The following is a 19,132-nucleotide window of genomic DNA, read 5'->3' as shown; positions in this document are numbered from 1 at the left end:
CAAAGAGGCACAAGAGTGATGTCTGTTCCTGTATCTTATGTGTGGGACCCTTGTGATGCCAAGAGAAGCATGTTTCGGTGGACACAGCCTGAGTTTTACATAGTGGGAGCCAATGTGAACATGATTTAATTGTTATATCTACATTTGGTGGCCAAGGGAGCTTCCGGTGGGTTTTGGGAGCAGACAAACGTGCCTCAGAACCTCTGAAATCCTACCCAGAATGTTGCAGGTCTGTGCGCTATGGGGGGTGGCACACTACGCTTGCTTGCATTCACTGCCCTAAAGAGTCCTTACATCAAGACGATCACCCGCAGAGAAAAAAGCATTTGTTCTTCTCAAGTTTTCTCTGAGCCCTCGTTGCGAGGGAACTGATTTGGAAGGGAGAAAGAGAAATCAGGAATTTTTTGCTTCTCACACAAGTCTCATGGAGATCAGAGCCGAGCACCCCAAACTCTATCTGTATTGAGCTGACAGTATGATGAGGACACGCCTAAGGACAGTGGCATGTCTGAGGGGACAAGGCGGTGGGAGAGCCACACATTCTGTCAACGGGACACGACAATGAATTTCAGCTTATATCTTTACTGGGTCTCAGGCAGGCTCTGCCGCAGCTCCGGAGACAGAAAACACGAGCCTAAGGCATACTACACTTGCTTTGGAAGCTATCTCTCTGGCTACTTGTGACTCAGTGAGCTCTCCTACGGTGCTAAGTAGGCAGCGAAAGCAGGAAAATCAACTGGTTTTCAAGCACTAGTGGTCATCAAAGAAAGAAGACAGTCTGATCCCAAAGACACCAATAGGAAAAGAGAAATGGCAGCTTCACCCTCCCTCTGCCTGCAGTCTGTTCCACCTCACGCACACTTACCCTCTGTTGGTCAAGTAGCGAGCAGCGGGGCTGTTTCTTGCAATATTCCCCGCTGGAGAGATATGGTCTGTAGTTACTGAGTCTCCTAAGTTTAGCAGCACATAAGCACCCACTATAGACTTGGGCGTCTGGAGGTCTAAAGTCTATGGAAGAATGCAAAAGTTAGCACGTGCCCAGGTTTCCTGGGTCATGGGATGGGCTCAACGCTGAGAGCTGCATATTAGTGCATGGAAAATTCCAGTTTACTTTGGCTCATAGCAATGATGCTTATAATGAAAAGTAAGGTCAACTGGAAATGTTGACTTCTGAACCTTGGATATTAGTTCACCAGCCTTCAAAGGCAAAGGGAGCGCAGCTTCAGGGACCTTCTTTCTGCTTCTCCATTTAAGTCTTTGCATCTCCTCCATCGTGACCCACCATGAGGTGTAGGAGTTAAATAAATATGGTGAGCCCTGAGGACATTCTCCTGGGCAGGTCCTGAAGGCCTTAGCTGGAACTCTTCTAAGTGGTGTCTTCTCACCAGGATGTCTCTGCACGGCCACACAGAACCTCTGGCCACAGAAACAGTGCCTGCAGCCCAACCTCCCCGCCTCCTACAGCTCACCCAGCAGTCTCAGCTTGAATATGCCAGTGGGCAGCCAGCACAAGGCTGTAGGGTAAGACTGGACAAGAAAACAAAACAAAACAAAACAAAACAACAACAACAACAACAACAAAACAGCTTTTAAAGAACTTATATTAAGAAAAGAAAGCCAGGGGCTGGAGGGGATGGCTCAGAGGTGAGGAGTACCAACTGTTCTTCAATTCCCAGCACTAAATGGTGGCTTAAAACTGTCTGTAACTCTCTGGGCGCTGGGCGGTGGTGGCGCACTCCTTTAATCCCAGCACTCGGGAGGCAGAGGAGGGCACATCGCTGTGAGTTCGAGGCCAACCTGGTCTACAAAGTGAGTCCAGGACAGCCCAAGGCTACACAGAGAAACCCTGTCTCAAAAAACCAAAACCAAACCAAACCAAAAACCTGTAACTCTAATGTCCTCTTCCATGACCCCTCCCTACCCCCAGGCACTGTTCATATGCAGTGCACAGACATACATGCCAAGAAAAACTCATACACATTAAAAAAAAAAAAGTTAGGCCGGTGAGATGGCTCCAGGTAAGAGTTCTTGCCACCAACACCAGCCCCATGACCTGTGCCTGACCCTGGAACGGACAGTAGGAGGGGAGTGACTCAACAGGCTGCTTTTCACCTCCACACATGTCTCATGGCCATACATACAAATGCGCACATACAAATATCACACACACACACACACACACACACACACACACACACACACACACTAAAATTTAAAAACATATACTGTCCACAAATACAGTAGAAAATTCCTACCAAGTTTTCGAAGAACGGCGGTGACTTAATGTAGGTAGATTTAGGGTTCCATGTGTACAGCTTCTCTGACGGCGCTGCTAAGGCATTCCAGCTTTTGTTTACAGTCTGGGGCAAAAAAGAAGAAGAAAGAAAGAGGTGGGGGCGGGGAGGGGAGGGAATCAATCACATTCTAGTCCAGGAAAACAAAAATAATAGGTAAATACAAAACATTCAAAAGAGGTCTACTAAAAGCCATTTGGGTTCTAAGCAGAAACACACAGTGGTTCCTTCTTCTTGCTAAGTAACTGGTAAAAAGCCAGGCCCTCTCCATTCCCCGCGTCCCCAGGGATTCACACCGGCAGGTGACTGCCCCCTCGCGCCCCTCCACACACCCGAAAGCACTGCCTTCTAACCACGTCTCTCTCTTACCTACCATGATGAAACTGGAGAAGCCAGGTGGGCAGTGCCGAGGGAAGCCACAGCTAAGAGCCAGCGTGGAACTGTGGACTCAGTTAGGTGCCCGGGGTGGCCCAGATGGGGTGCCTAGAGCTCGGGAAGGCTGAGGCCCCCCTCATTCTGTACCCACAGACAGGAACTGCTTTTGTCTGAACTTGCTAAGTTTGACCTATTTTTATTTCTAATATGTGTGTGTGTGTGTGTGTGTGTGTGTGTGTTTATTTATTTATTTATTTATTTATTTTTATGTATATAGTGCTCTGCCTGCATGTACACCTGCAGTCCGGAAGAGGGCATCAGATCACATTACAGATGGTTGTGAGCCACCATGTGGTTGCTGAGATTGAACTCAGGACCTCGGGATGAGCATTCAGTGCTCTTAACCACTGATCCATCTCTCCAGCCCCAATATTTTAATGACGTCATGTACATGTGTATATCCCCACTGCTTTCTTGCCCCTCCCCCCGCTCCCCCGGCCCTGGTTCTTATTCACCTCACTCCCTTCTTCTCACCTAGTCTCCCTTCTGCTTTTGTGCCTTCTTTTCCTGACCTGCTGCGTTTAATTGGCGTCGCCTGGATGAGCATGGGCTGCGGAAGAAAATGACCCTTCTTCTCCAGGCAACTATTAACTGCCAGCGGCTTCCCAGGGAGGGAGGGGCCTCTTGAGTCCCACCCCACCCACCAGGGACCCGACAGGGAATGAATATACATTCTTAACATCCTGGGCTTCCGGGTTCTGTGGACACTCGATAGAAAATGACAGCCACTTTGGCTTGAATTTTCTTCTTAGATCCCGTAACTTGAGACACATTTAGTCAGACGGCTGACAGCCTCGCTGATACTGTTTCCTGGTGAGTAGCTTGTGGAAGGTGGCAGTGAGGACTTCTACGCCCACTGCCCCTGTCCTACGGTCTTGTTCTCGTTTCAAGCCATCCCCAGAGTCAGAGCACCCTGGTCAGCAGGGACGAGTGTGACTGAGACTCGGAAAGGGGACTGAGTCCCACTCACTTATCCCACTTTATTTATTTATTCACTCGATTACTTGGAGATGTGGTCTTACTATGTAGTTCGGCTGTCCCGGGACTCACTATATAGACCAGGCCAATCTCCAACTCGCAGATATCCACCTGCCTCAGCCTCCTGAGTACTGTGCTGAGAGGTTAAAGGCCTGACCCACCATGCCCGACTTCCTCCTATTTTAAAATGTACAACACAACTTTTTTTTTCCTCATTTCAACAAGTGGGAACATTCTGATTTTAATACTTAAAAAAAAAACACATTCAAATAATTCTTCGGGAGATACAGTCAATCAATTAACCCCACCCTAGTGACAAAATATAGTGACTATCATAGTCCTTAACACAGGTGACATTCTAAGATGTCTGAAAAAAGAGTGGAGTTAAGATGCACCTAAGACTGTTACTGGTTGTGTCCCACTTTGTCCTAATCTGTAAGGTGTGTGGGTTTAGTAACAAATATGAATCATGGGAGAAGTTGATAACACTGCCCTAGTCAAAGGAAGAAAAAAAATGTTTCTTTTTATACTTTATGCTCTGTTAGCTCAAGGTCTGCAGAGATAACACAACATAAACACCTTCGTGTGTGTGTGTGTGTGTGTGTGTGTGTGTGTGTGTGTGTGTGTGTGGTGTGCATGTGTGTGGTGTGTGTGTGTGTGTGTGTGTGTGGTGTGCGTGTGTGGTGTGTGTGTGTGGTGTGCGTGCGTGTGTTCATGCATGTGTGTGTGTGATGTGCGTGTGTGTGGTGTGCATGTGTGTGTGTGTGTGCGCGCGTGTGGTATGCGTGTGTGTGTGTGTGTGTGTGTGTGTGTGTGTATAGTGTGCGTGTGTGTGGTGTGCATGTGTGTGTGTGCATGTGGTATGCGTGTGTGTGTGTGTGTGTGTCTGGTGTGCGTGTGTGTGGTGTGTGTGGTGTGTGTGTGTGTGGGGGGTGTGCCTCACCTCTATTTTCTGGTAGACCTCCTTAAACATCCCAGGGATGACGTACTGCCGCTCCACCGCCTGGATCTCGTCTCGAGTTGGCCAGACGTCCCTCAGAAACACTTGCTGGCCTTGTGCATTCACTCCTGCGGAAAACACATCGCTGATGAGAAGGCTTCCTCCAACACCCACCTCATCATCACACAGTCAGATCTGTTTCTCCCAGGAGCTGTGCAAACACGAACCAGTGAAGACTGAGTCTCTTCCTCTACAGGAAAACTCTGACCACATTTCCATCAACTGACTAATACATAACCTGGCAGCGTAGCATATGCTGTCTTATTTATAGACATTTACATACAACTTGGCTGCCAATTTGTAAGTTTTGTATTTCTTAATTTGAATTTGTTAACTACAGTCTGAAAGCAGAGGAGAGAAAAAAAAAGGAACCTAAATTGAACATGTACATTTCCCTCTCATTGTTTTCTATACAATGTTTATATAGCACTGACACTGTCATAGGTGTCATGAGTGACTTAGGGATGGCCTGTGTGTAATATGAAATACTTTGTCATTTGCTAGTAGGTACTTGAGTTACTGGGAGACTTCAGTATCCTCAGAGGTTCCTGAAGTCAATGCTCCACAGACAGTGAGGAAGGCTATACAATACTGTCATTAACTGGGGACTCAGAGCCAACAGCACACTAACTCATGCCTGAATAAAGGCTGTGTCAATGCCAGGCACATCACTGGCTTCTTGGGCGTAGAACATTGGACATAGTTAAGTTCTATGCTCCAGAGCCATCAAGAAAAGGAAAATCATCACACACACACACAAAATCAAACAGTGGTGCTAACTAGACTGTGGAAAGCACATTTGTTTACAGACTTAAGAGCTGAAACAAGAAGGCAGAGTGATGCTTTGTCTGGCTGTGTCACAGTGAAGGTGTGTTGTGGGTGACTCAGCTTTCACTCAAGCTCGCGTCTGTGACAGGCCCTGACTACACTGGGAATGCTGATTTAGGGACAAATACATTTTAGGTCGCAGGTGTAAATTATAAAGGCAGACTCCAAAACCACGAGAGTCAACTGTACAGCTACCGTGCGGTTTCCTAAAAGCAAATCTTAGGGATTTGAATGCCCTGGCTGGAGTGAGGAGGCAGTGAGAGGAAGGGTCCAGGGTGGAGCGCGTTCCCACAGGGCACACAGTACAGGCCGTCCATCTCAGGAGACCATGAGGCAAAAGGCAGGGACCTCTGAAGATGCCAGAATGGCAAACTGCTAATGCGTTTGGAGTTTATGTTCTTTTCGCCACCTACTGCCCCCAATAGAGTCTTGTTTCCTTCTTTTGTCCTTTGGCTATACCCTGGAGAAGAGTGAAAAGACTGTCTCATCTCTACAGGGTGATTTTAGAGACAGGGTCTCACTGTGGCTCTGACTGGCCTGGAACTCACTTGTAGAGGTCTGCCTGCTTCTGCCTTCTGAGACTGCGGATTAAAGACATGTGCCACCATGCCCAAGCCTTAATTCTACACTTCGCTGTATAATAACAAAAGCAGCAACTTCTTTCCAGTCTATTTTCCTTTTCTTTTTTAAAATTTTTATTTAACGTGCATTGATGCTTTGCCTACATGTATTATCTGTGTGAGGGTGTCAAGTCTTGGAATTACAGACAGTTGTGAACTGTCATGTGGGTTGCTGGGAATTGAACCCGGGTCCTCAGCGCTTTTCACCGCTGAGCCACGTCTCCAGCCCCTCCAGTCAGAAAGACAAGCACAAGAGCAAACTCTTACCCAAAGGCTCTTTCTCAAAGTCAATCCTGACGGTCCCCGCGATCGCATAAGCTATGACCAGTGGAGGAGACGCTAAGTAGTTGGCCCGCGTGTTAGGATGGACGCGGCCTTCAAAATTCCGGTTCCCAGACAGCACTCCAACAGCTACGAGGTCTCCCTGCGTGAGGCAAGAGAACCATCAGTGCACAAGGGAGGGCACTGCCAGGCATCTGCCAGTTTTTACATCATGTGTCAGCCACCCTTCCTTCTCTCAGGTCTCCTGCTATGAAGGAGGAGGGCACGGAGGGGTCTTCAAGGGGAGAGCTCCAGGTCAAACACAGGGAGTGCTGGCCAGTAACTCCTGCTCTTGAGAAAATTCCAGATATGTCAGCATATAACGTAATTTCTGGTGCCGGAGTCTGAGACCAGGTGATACTCCCAGGAAAGGTGAAAAGGTAACAGCTGAAGGGAACCACAGCAACAGGCCCACAAGTACTTTTTAAGGCTATAAATCGGTGGGGCCAGAAGACAAACCAACCAAGGTAGTTTTACATTCATTTCTAAGTAGATTTGTTTGATTTTGAACCAAGTTTCAAATGACCAGCGACAAACAATGTAGAGCCCCTTGCAGCCAAAACCAGCGTGCACTGAGCCCTTGCCTGGGTGCCAGGCACTGCTCCAAGCACTTCGTATTTATCATCACAGTTTCCAGAAGGGACCCTTGGAGTCAGCTCAAGACACCCGAAGACCAAGTTCTCAACACAAAGTAGATTTATTCGCTCCAGGGGGATAAAGCATAGAGAATAAAAGACAGAGACAGGAGAGAAGAGGATGAGGGAGAAGGGGAGGGATGCTTGTTAGGGGTGGGGTGGGGGAAGTGGGGAGCACATGACAAAGGACTCCCTCTGTATAGAAAGGAGACAGATGTGGCCCATAGGCAAATGGCAATTTATAAAGGTAAGGGAGGGGGGGGGGCTCGACCCAGTGTAAGGAAGAGGTGTTTGATTTGATTGGGCATGTTAATTATGGGAGCCAAAAGGGGCTTTTGATTGGTGGCCCTTAGACCTTGGTAGTCAGCCTCAGGGGGAGGAAGTAGCCAGATAAGGAAATAGATGGGTTTTAGCAAGGCAGAGGGAGTAGGGAGAAGGGGCCAGGCCGGTCAGAGCTGTTTGCCAAGATGGGGCTGGCTGGAGTCCCTTCAGTCAGCACTCTCTAAAGCAATACTATATCATCTCCAAGTTAAAGCTGTGGAAACCAAGGCGCCAACCGGCTAATCTACTTGCCCGGTGCTACACAGCTCCTGATCTCTTCTCGTTAATCTTAGTTCTAAAGCATATTCTTAGCCACATCCTGACTCCAAGGGTTGTCCTAAGACTTCTGGAATTTGCCATATGCTATATGAACTCAACCCAGAGGTCTGCGGACCGCAGGCGCCTCGGTCGTTACCTGAGTGATTGCCTCGACCACAGGTTCAGGAAGCGGTCCACTGTTGCCAATGCAGGTCATGCAGCCATAGCCCACCACGTCAAACCTAGGTATCAAACAAGCACAGGAAATGGCCACTCTCAGTGAGCCCCTCTGCTGGAACACTTCCAGAGGTCACAGGCCACAAAGGAATGGCAGCGGTGTTGAGTTTAGGACAGGGCCTTCCTTCCTAAGCCGGATTCTACTCACAGTTTCTAACTTGTCACACAAGTTAAATAGCTTAGGTTACTCGAAACTTGAAACCGGATGTGTCATTTAATGTTTCCAATTCCTATTACTGTGCATTCCCCAAAACTTTTGAATTTTATGAAACACATGGAGAAAACATGTTATACAAACTAATAAACAATAACAGAGTGATTGGAGAAACTGTTTGGCAACTAGTCACTTATTTGCCTCAAGGATTAGAACGTCTGCAGCCTCGTTAGGTAAGTATTTTTGTGCCAAGAGGCAGACTCAACTGCACAGCCACTACCAGCTCAGAGTTCATCTCAGTGCAAGTGAGGAAAGGCGCCCTCTTCTGGGTGAAGGAGGGACTGCCACATGGAACCACAGGGTTCACTCCTGTACAATGAACTAGCACAACCATCCACAGGGGCCCATGCAGTTGGAGATGCTAGTGGTTAAGTCTACCTACTCTGTGATAAAACGCTGTGAATGTACAAAGCACCAGACAATCTCACGGCAGCTGCACAAGGATACAGATGCCAGAAGACCACCGCAAAAGCAAAGGCATAAACAACCCACCCGGCCCTCTTCCTCACCCTAACTGGGACAGGTAAGGCATGACTCCACTCTCGCGTAGGTAGTAGGTGACCACACCGCTTCCGGGAGACAGGCTGGTTTTGATGTAGGGTCTCACGTTCAGCCCCGCCTCCACAGCTTTCTTTGCTAGCAGTCCTGTGAAATGGTGAACAGACACAGCAGCACAGGTAGCTGTTTACTCAGATGTTAAGAGCACATTAGGAAAAAGCCCGTTTTTTTCCAGTTATAGTTCTTGACGAACAGATCAAAAGTTCACCACCCAGACACAGTTCATGCGTGCAGCAAGCCCAAATGACTCATGGGAATGAAGCAAGAGGCAGGTAGGCTTTGGTTTCTTTTAATAAATAAACTCCAGCCTGGCACGGTGGCACACACCTTTAATTCCGGAATCCCCAGAGGCAGAACCTCTGTGAGTTTAGAACAATGCAGTGTACACAAGTTCCCAAACAACAAAACCAGCCAACCGAACAAGTAAGAGAAATAAGTCCCAAATCATTTAGGAATATCATATCAGCTGGTTTTTTTTTTATTTTTGGAGGGAAAAAATGATCCTAAAATTATCTGGTTGGATTTAGCTGGAAACTGTAACTGGGAAGGCCTTTTCTGAGGGACACAAATTGTACACTGACTGCCAGAGAAGCCAGGCAGCCTGGAGCAGATCTGGAAACTGGGGTCCCTGACACAAGAGATGAGTGGTCCTGGGCCCCTGGACTGTGATGGAATGGCGTGCCCTCTGACTCAGGGAGCGTCACGGCTGTGGGAAGAAATGAGGCGAAGAGGCAAGAGCCAGGAGACAAGGGCCGTGGGCAGCTGCTGATACTCTCTGAGGAAAGTGGTGCGTTCCACATAAGCGTAGAAAGTTTAGGTGGCAAAGATGAACTCTAAAACGGTCGCCCTTAGCCCTCTAAGAAAGAGCTATTGGTGTTGGTTTCCGGACTCAAGGTAGCTCTCCAGGCTGATGAGACACGTGAACTATAACACCGAACTCTGCGTGTAACCATTAACTACGTCCCAGCGTTGCGTAACAGGCTGCGTGCACGGAGCTTGGTCAGCCAGTGCCCTGTGGCCAGATCCCCCTGCAACTGCCAGTGCACCGAGACAGTGCAAAGTCTCTCTGTCCGGGGTGGACGGGGTTAAAGTCTACAACACAACAACAAGTTCTCTTTCTATTTTCTTTCTTTCTTGGGTAGGACCCAGATTCTAGGTGTTAGCAGAAATACAGCTTCCTCCACTTTCCTCTACCTATTTTCTGTGCTAATTACAAGGAAGGGCTGTCAGACACTATGAACTCTACTTCAGGTATTTTGCTTTGGATGTTATTTGTTGTCTAGAAAATTTCTGGGCCAACCAGTGTCTATTTCTGTGAACCTTCTACTCCTACATCCAAGAGACCCCAGAGGATGGAAATGGATGTACTGACCTGCTCCTAACATCACGGATGGATTGCTAGTGTTTGTGCAGCTAGTGATGGCAGCAATCACCACAGACCCATGAGCAAGAGCGAATTCACTGTTATTGTAGATAAACGTCTTGTGGTCGTTGTGATGGTCTGGAGCAACTTGGAAGCCTTTAAATCCTTGCTGTGGGAAGGGAAGGTTGAAAATATGACATGCAAATAGGAAAGAAGATAAGACACACACGGTATATATGTGATCAAAACTCACTGTGGAAAAAAATAGGGTACTAATTTTAAGTGCTAACTATGAACAAAAGAAATACTTCTAGAATACAATTTGAAACAGTCCAGAACATTTAGACTCTGCTTTATTCTCTTAAATATTCACAAAGGCAGCCGTGAGTCCTGTATCTTGCTCCACCATGAAGTCAGCAACAGCTTTCTTGTCTCCTCAGGACTAAGAGACCGAACCTATGAACAACTCAAAATTAGCCTGCAAAGAGTCCTAAGACACTAGTGTGTGGTTCAGTGGCTACGGCCTGACCGAGGCTCCTGATTCTGACCACATGGGAATCTGCAGGAAGGTGGCTTTTATTAACATCACTTTACACTAAATCTGATCAGTAATGTAAGATACAGACGAACATCTGGTACAGTGCTGATGCCTCATGGATAAAATCCATCTTCACCTCTCATTTGGGAGACCTCACAGAAAGTCTGAGCACCAGGCATCATGCTGGGAGGTTTGTGGGGTAAAAGAACAATTTATGATGCAACTCCTGGGCTCACAAGCACAGGTCACTAAGGGAAACCACATACGCAAATAAAGCCCCAGCAATATAAGCCAGAGAATATGGACCCTCATCCGATGGGCTTCGGGCTAAGTGCCATGAAGTGTCAAGCTAGGGAAAGATGACTTCCTGCTAGGAGATGCTCAGGACTGTTACAGAGAACGGTATCTGAGCAGAACTTTATGGACTGAACAGAACAGGATGTCAGAGGATGGACCAGAGTCATGCACACCCAGAGAGGCATGAATGAAAACTACAGAACCCGTGTGAACAGGGCGGACAACACTGTGGGAAACGGGTTTTCATGTGAAAAGGATGTATACATAAGCCGGGATTGTGTTTATACACAGGCATGTCAGCAGGGAAGCTGCTAGGCCCATAGCTAACGGGGAACCATAAAGGCATGCAGGACGGAGAAGTAACGCCATTGGCCCCAGGCCTCAGAAGATCCCTAACAAGCTGTTGTGAAAGCGTAGACACTAGGAGCAGGGCACAGGGTAGAGTCCAGAGGCCGTACCTTGGCTCCAAGGCAGCTTTCAAAGTCCTTTTTCATGTCAGACACAGCAACTTTGTCCTGAGGTCTTTTGGGTCCACTGCAGCAAGGCACAACCGTTTTCAAATCTAACTCCACAACCTGTTCACCCAAGCCAAAAGCAATTACAGAATTCATAAAGAAACAGCACAACCACACCAGAGACCTGAGACCATCCCAACAGTAAGCAACCAAATAAACAAGCAGCCACTTCCAAAAAAACGAGGCAGCCAGTGACCCTCTTATCACGTGCAAGATTAATTTCCCGATGTTAAGATGGGCATGGGAGAGCTGGGCGTGGTGGCGCACGCCTTTAATCCTAGCACTCAGGAGGCAGAGGCAGGCGGATCTCTGTGAGTTCAAGGCCAGCTTGGTCTACAAAGAGAGTTCCAGGACAGCCAGGGAGAAACCTGGTCTTGAAAAATGGGAGGGGGGGGAAGATGGGCATGGGAGTAGCATGGGCCTGGCAGGACTCTTTGCCTCCTCAGAGAGATGGGGTAGACACTGGCTACCTGGTAGAGCAGCTCACACATGGCTTTCAGGCCAAGATGGGCTTCCTACTGAGAGGTGCAGACACAAGCTGTCACTGTTGAAAACAGGCTGACAGCTCAGTGAGCACTTCCTTCCCTTGCTGATACATGAAATCTGCGCCCCCCAAGTCTGGTTTACTCTCTAACCTTGGCTGCTTGGAAAAATGTGGATTTGGTTTGTATCCCTAGGAAATAAAGCCAATCACTGGCAAGCAGAGCCCCTGATGTGCTCACACCGTCAGCAAATGCTGGGCTTGGCCCTTAAATAGCGCCAGCTACCTTAATAAAGTCTGTCCCGCAGACGTGTCAACCAGTAGTTGGGGGAGGGGACACTCGATTCACAGAGATTAGGGCAGCAGGCACATTAAGAAGTCACTTTGATATGTTTATGTCCTTAACCGTTTTCATTTTTTTTCACCTTTTTCCGCCCTTATGATGACAATGACAATGCAGTGACTAATTTCCACTTCTGAAAAACGCAGACAACTGTAGGCTCAGAAAGCAGGAATGTGTTGGTAGGAAGGCGCTCGCTCATACCTGGGTGAAGTCAGGGTCTTGAGAGGAGTCACTGAAATCTCGGAACATGCCGACAGACTGAAGATACGTTTTAATGTGCTGGACTTTGTTTTCCTCACGACCTAAATGGCATTGGGAACAAATATACACGTTACCATTATCTGGTAAAAGACTATAAGCTAAGCCGACCTGCAGTTCTGTACACACACACACACACACACACACACACACACACACACACACACACACACACACAAACAGACACGAATGTTTCTTTCTGTTTCTTCAGTGTCCAGGCTGCTTTTCATCAGGCACCACCTGCTCTTCCTACCGAAGTGATGGACACGAAACAAACCCTGGCTCCACTTACAGAGACTCTTCTTCTTCTTCTTCTTTTTTAAAGATTTGTTTGTGTTATTTATTGCATATGAGTGCTTTATCTGCAGAAGAGGGCATCAGATCACATTCTAGATGGTTGTGAGCCACCATGTGGTTGCTGGGAATTGAACTCAGGACCTCTAGGAAGAACAGGCGGCGCTCTTAACCACTGAACCATCTCTCCAGCCCCCTCTTTTTCTTTTTGGAGGCAGCCTTTGCTCAAGCCTGAGCCAAGTGCACCCATGAATCTGCCCTTGCCTTGTCCCAGACACTCTCGGCATTACTTTGTTAAGATAGTTAGCAACCTCCTCAAACCTCCGGCTCATAAGCACCTTGGTGTGTGCCTGGCACTGTGTGCTAAATGCTTCAAATGAATTACTTCAAACCCTAACCTTTTATCCCCATCCCATGAGACAAGTCCTGTTATTCCCAGCTACTGATGAGGAATGCTAGCTCAGGGAAGTTCTCTAAGGAACACAGGTAGGAAATGGCAGAAGCTGAGTTTGCATCTAACGGCTGAAGTCTCAACTCCCAGTGCCACATGGCCAGGACTACAACCCGACCCCACTGCTGCTCTGAGTAAGGAAGCCATAGCCTTCCATTCGGGCTCTGCTGCTTACTGGCCTTGGGTGGTTACACTGCTCTGGGCCTCAGTTTCCTCTCCTATCATTTAAGCAGGTAACCCACTGACCTACTCTGTCAGTGCATGCAGGAGAAGACAGCACAGTGGGACCCTACAGCACCCCAGAGACAGCAGCTACCATCACTAAGATCTCTTGTGTCAATATAAGGAAATGTGCAGTTGAAAACCAGTATACACATTTGGGTTTTGTAATGAGAGAGAGAGAGAGAGAGAGAGAGAGCGAGAGCGCACTCTTTTTCTTGGCCACCATAGCTCCATTTCACACTGCCTTCAATCCAACATACTTTGTCTCCACAAAGACGGAAAAAAAATCAATCTTATACAAGAGCATGGTATGTGGAGGGGTGGAGGGCCAGGGCTGGGACGCTCAGTGTTTCTGCCGTCAGCCCTTCGCTTACCTGTCTGCAGCAGGTATGCTATGCTGACTTCGTCAACCGGGAAGAAGGCTGCGGTCGCGCCGTACTCTGGGCACATGTTGGCAATCGTAGCTCGGTCAGCAATGGACAGCTGGGCTACTCCTGGCCCGAAAAACTCCACGAATTTGCCCACAACCCCAACTTGCCGGAGGTGCTATAAAGTAGGAACAATAGGAAAGTTTGAGGCTTAGTGGCCTGTGTTTAAGACACAGAACTATTTCTTTGCAATGCTCCCTAAAAGCAACAGGATATCTAGGACTGAGCCAGACTGACAAAGGGACATCACTGAGGGATGTGATGCTGCAGTTAGGAGCACTGTACCACCGATGTCACTAAGGGATGTGATGCTATAGTTAGGAGTACTGTACCACAGACGTCACTGAGGGATGTGACACTGTAGTTAGGAGCACTGTACCATGGACATCACTGAGGGATGTGACGCTGTAGTTAGGAGCACTGTACTAGGGACATCACTGAGGGATGTGATGCTGTAGTTAGGAGCACTGTACCACGGAAGTCACTGAGGGATGTGACACTGTAGTTAGGAGCACTGTACCACAGACGTCACTGAGGGATGTGACACTGTAGTTAGGAGCACTGTACCATGGACATCACTGAGGGATGTGACACTGTAGTTAGGAGCACTGTACCACAGACGTCACTGAGGGATGTGACACTGTAGTTAGGAGCACTGTACCATGGACATCACTGAGGGATGTGACACTGTAGTTAGGAGCACTGTACTAGGGACATCACTGAGGGATGTGACGCTGTAGTTAGGAGCACTGTACCACAGACGTCACTGAGGGATGTGACACTGTAGTTAGGAGCACTGTACCATGGACATCACTGAGGGATGTGACACTGTAGTTAGGAGCACTGTACTAGGGATATCACTGAGGGATGTGACACTGTAGTTAGGAGCACTGTACTAGGGACATCACTGAGGGATGTGACACTGTAGTTAGGAGCACTGTACCACGGAAGTCACTGAGGGATGTGACACTGTAGTTAGGAGCACTGTACCACAGACGTCACTGAGGGATGTGATGCTGTAGTTAGGAGCACTGTACTAGGGATATCACTGAGGGATGTGACACTGTAGTTAGGAGCACTGTACTAGGGACATCACTGAGGGATGTGATGCTGTAGTTAGGAGCACTGTACCACGGAAGTCACTGAGGGATGTGACACTGTAGTTAGGAGCACTGTACCACAGACGTCACTGAGGGATGTGATGCTGTAGTTAGGAGCACTGTACCACAGACGTCACTGAGGGATGTGACACTGTAGTTAGGAGCACTGTACTAGGGACATCACTGAGGGATGTGACACTGTAGTTAGGAGCACTGTACTAGGGACATCACTGAGGGATGTGACACTGTAGTTAGGAGCACTGTACTAGGGACATCACTGAGGGATGTGATGCTGTAGTTAGGAGCACTGTACCACGGAAGTCACTGAGGGATGTGACACTGTAGTTAGGAGCACTGTACCACGGAAGTCACTGAGGGATGTGATGCTGTAGTTAGGAGCACTGTACCACAGACGTCACTGAGGGATGTGACACTGTAGTTAGGAGCACTGTACTAGGGATATCACTGAGGGATGTGACACTGTAGTTAGGAACACTGTACCACGGAAGTCACTGAGGGGTGTGACACTGTAGTTAGGAGCACTGTACCATGGACATCACTGAGGGGTGTGACACTGTAGTTAGGAGCACTGTACTAGGGACATCACTGAGGGATGTGATGCTGTAGTTAGGAACACTGTACCACGGAAGTCACTGAGGGGTGTGACGCTGTAGTTAGGAGCACTGTACCAACATTAACCTTAGTTTTGAGAAGGCCATTGTGCCGTGAGCATCCGGGGAGCTGGGAAGAAGGGGACAGGGAGCCTGCTTGTTTTCTATCAGCCCTCCTGTAGATCTGAGATTCTACCAAACTCATTCTTATTTTTTAAAAGAAAGAAAAAGAATGTCAAAAATGTGAAGAATACAAACATGGGTTGTTCTAAGTGAAGGATTATCAGAATGAAACACTTAAGGCAAGAAAGATCCAGGAAGGGCCAGCAACACACCTCCGTAGATAGAACCAACTCCCAAAGGTTGTCTCTGGCCTCCACACATGCCATGGAATATACCTCACAAACACGCATGCACACGCACACACACACAAACACACATATACACACGGACATACACACAAAATATGCCCACCCATACACACAGAAGTAAAAATGTAATAAAACTCAAAAGAAAACGATCCATGTAGGAAAATTGTTCTAGCAAAAGTATAAAATACGTGTAGGAATAATTTTCAACCCCAAGACAGTGATTATCCCTGGAAAGGAGAGGATCTGCTGAGCCATAAACACACGCTAATTACAAAGACACACCAAGTCATTAAAGACAGCCTCGGAAGCAAATCTGACAGGACATTATCATGTCTTTAAATTTTGGTGACAAGAGCTGGGTGTAGTGGCACACACTTTTATTCCCAGCACTTGAGAGGCAGTGGCAGGCAGAGCTCTGTGAGTTCAAGGTCAGCCTGGTCTACAGAGAGAGTTTTAGGATGGCCAGCATTACATAGTGCAACCCTTTCTTGGGGGAAAAAATATCGGTGACAGAAATATAAACACGATTTTAATTTCTGAGTACTTCATGTCACAATTTTTAAAAATTAAGGAAAAGAATAAAGATAACCTTCTAAACTTAACCACAAGAACCCCTTTTATTTGATTTTATTACATACTGTATCCTAGGCTCTCTGGAGCACATGGAAGCCTTTGTGTTTATTCCCTGTTTGTCACTGGCTTTCCAAGGTTTGAAAGTAACCTTGTATCTATATGTATGTATAATAAGCTATATATATATATATATATATATATATATATATATATATATATATATTTCATATACACAGAGAGAGAGAGACACACACACACAGACACACATGCACACACAGACACACACATTCTCACACAGACACACGCACATACACACACACACCATCTCATTACCTTCGTAATGGTGAGCACGATGTCTGTGGATGTGACCAGAGGGTGCGGCTTCCCCATCAGCTTGTAGCCAATCACCTGAGGAAGCACCATGCTGATGGGCTGACCCAGCATCACGGCTTCTGCTTCAATTCCACCCACACCTGCAGTGAAGAGCACAGCACCACGATGCTTCCAGACCCCTCACCGTCCCTCAGCACAGCCTCCAGAACCCCGGCAGCACGCTCACGTGGTGCGGAGCTCTATCTCCCAGAGCAACTCCCATTTTCTCTGTTCCCTCCGTAGAGTGTGGCCTCCCCCAGGATCTGTACCAAAATCTCTTCAGGGCCACACTCAAGGAGTGGATTTAGGAGGCTCCACTGTTAACATGTGCCTAGCTGATTTTCACTTAGACAAACATCCTTGAATTTAGTTCAGTTTGTATTTCCAAATAGAAAGTGGATGCATCATTTTCTAGGCGATGGAAAATATAGCAGTAAGCGAAGTAGACAAAAGCACCCTCTCTGTGACCATGCTAACTCATGCTGTGACCTAGGTGTGTACTCTAGATGACCAGGCTAACTCACGAGGTGAGCGAAGAGAGAACATTCGAGGCAGGCATGTGGGAGAAGACTCACCCCAGCCAAGGACTCCCAGACCGTCAATCATGGTGGTGTGTGAGTCTGTGCCCACGAGGCTATCTGGGTAGTACCATCCATCCTGATCAAACACTACTCTTGCCAAATACTCCAGATTCACCTGGTGAATGATTCCCGAGCCAGGAGGAATAATCCGCATGTTGCAGAAGGCCTGGGAACCCCACTAGGATTGAATGACGAGAGAACACAGTGAAGTTACTTTTCCCTGCACACCGCCCCTCATACCCTGGCCCCCCAGAACCGAACAGTGAAACCACACTCTGGTCCATACCTTTAAAAATTCAAATCGCTCTCTATTTCTTTCAAATTCCAGGTCTTGGTTCTTCTGTAAACTGTCTGCCCTGTCAGAGAGGAAAAACTGTATAGATTGCAAGGACCCACATGTTACTCATCCAATCTGTTGGTGACCAATCAGTGAGGCGGCCAGTGCGCCTGCAGGTGTGCAGGCCGGTGTGCGTCTCTCTACTACCAGCTGGCAAAATAAGGTGAGCTGCAAATGCACGTTACAACTCTCCTCTGGTTCCACTGACCCCCTCCAGAGCCCTTAAGCATGGTGGGAAAACGTGAGTTGAATTCAAAAGGAAGTTAATCCCCGAGTCTGACTCTCAGGGACCAGCTCGGGACATGTGTGACAAGGGCAGCAGAGACACTTAAGGAGTGCTTGCTCCTGCACCCGCCTCTCTTATCTCTGCTGAGCCACACGTAGGCGGCATGCCCATGTGTTTGTGCTGGAGAAAGAAAATAGCAGTCCCGAGGGCCCACAGCTTCCAGATTGGGGTTTACATAGATGGTTGCTCTCCACGAACAACTGTAACCCCTAGGTTACATGCAGAGGGTCATCCAAGGTCATTCAGGTGGGGTGGGACATGGTCACAACTCTGCAGGTCTGGCACAGAGAAGTCACTCATAATCTGTGCATGATGGATTGAGGACACACTGAACAGCTAAGACCCAAGTCAAACTCCTCTCATAATGTAACTGCCAACTACTGACGTTACTAGGAAACAGCTACTATTCTAACTGCTTAATTTTCTCATGGAGTCTCCAAAATGATATTCAGAGTTAGGAACTGCTAATGAGTACATTTTCAAGTGAAGAAAATAGATGCACAGACATTAAGAAAGCTGCCGAGTGCCACACAGCTAGTAAATGTGGAACCTAGACGTCCAGATTGGTGTCCGCACTCTTGCTCCCGCCCCGTACTGCCTCTTGCATCTCACTGTGTCATCATCATGACTCCTCATGCTGCCCTGCACCCGCGGCAGCGGCAGCACAGGGCCGCTAGCTGACTTGTCATCCACCTGCGGCAGTGGCAGCACAGGGCCGCTAGCTGATTTGTCATCCACCTGTGGCAGCACAGAGCGGCTAGCTGACTTGTCATCCACCTGTGGCAGCACAGAGCGGCTAGCTGACTTGTCATCCACCTGTGGCAGCACAGAGCGGCTAGCTGACTTGTCATCCACCTGTGGCAGCGGCAGCACAGGGCTGCTAGCTGACTTGTCATCCACCTGCGGCAGGGGCAGCACAGGGCCGCTAGCTGACTTGTCATCCACCTGTGGCAGCGGCAGCACAGGGCCACTAGATGACTTGTCATCCACCTGTGGCAGCAGCAGCACAGGG

The 19,132-nt window shown here is 48.0% G+C and overlaps 1 protein-coding gene across 1 annotated transcript in view; it reads right to left on the bottom strand.

Annotated features, from left to right (window-relative positions):
- The window catches only part of ACO1 (aconitase 1), a 59,577-nt gene that overhangs the window by 10,928 nt on the left and 29,517 nt on the right, over positions 1–19,132 (bottom strand). Inside the window, exons 5-17 of the mRNA XM_084799736.1 lie at positions 17,784–17,853; positions 17,492–17,675; positions 16,878–17,017; positions 13,836–14,007; positions 12,438–12,538; positions 11,356–11,472; positions 10,072–10,231; positions 8,651–8,786; positions 7,848–7,932; positions 6,423–6,579; positions 4,651–4,775; positions 2,256–2,360; positions 866–1,008 (exon numbers count right to left, since the gene is read on the bottom strand). Of these exons, the coding sequence (XP_084655862.1) occupies positions 866–1,008; positions 2,256–2,360; positions 4,651–4,775; positions 6,423–6,579; positions 7,848–7,932; positions 8,651–8,786; positions 10,072–10,231; positions 11,356–11,472; positions 12,438–12,538; positions 13,836–14,007; positions 16,878–17,017; positions 17,492–17,675; positions 17,784–17,853 (1,695 nt within the window). The remainder of the gene's footprint in view (positions 1–865; positions 1,009–2,255; positions 2,361–4,650; positions 4,776–6,422; positions 6,580–7,847; positions 7,933–8,650; positions 8,787–10,071; positions 10,232–11,355; positions 11,473–12,437; positions 12,539–13,835; positions 14,008–16,877; positions 17,018–17,491; positions 17,676–17,783; positions 17,854–19,132) is intronic.

This window comes from Acomys minous (genome assembly GCF_964271855.1).
Source record: "Acomys minous genome assembly, chromosome: 1".
Classification (NCBI taxonomy): Eukaryota; Metazoa; Chordata; class Mammalia; order Rodentia; family Muridae; genus Acomys; species Acomys minous.
The sequence above is the reverse complement of the archived record's forward strand: the minus strand, read 5'-3'. Positions and strand labels throughout refer to the sequence as shown.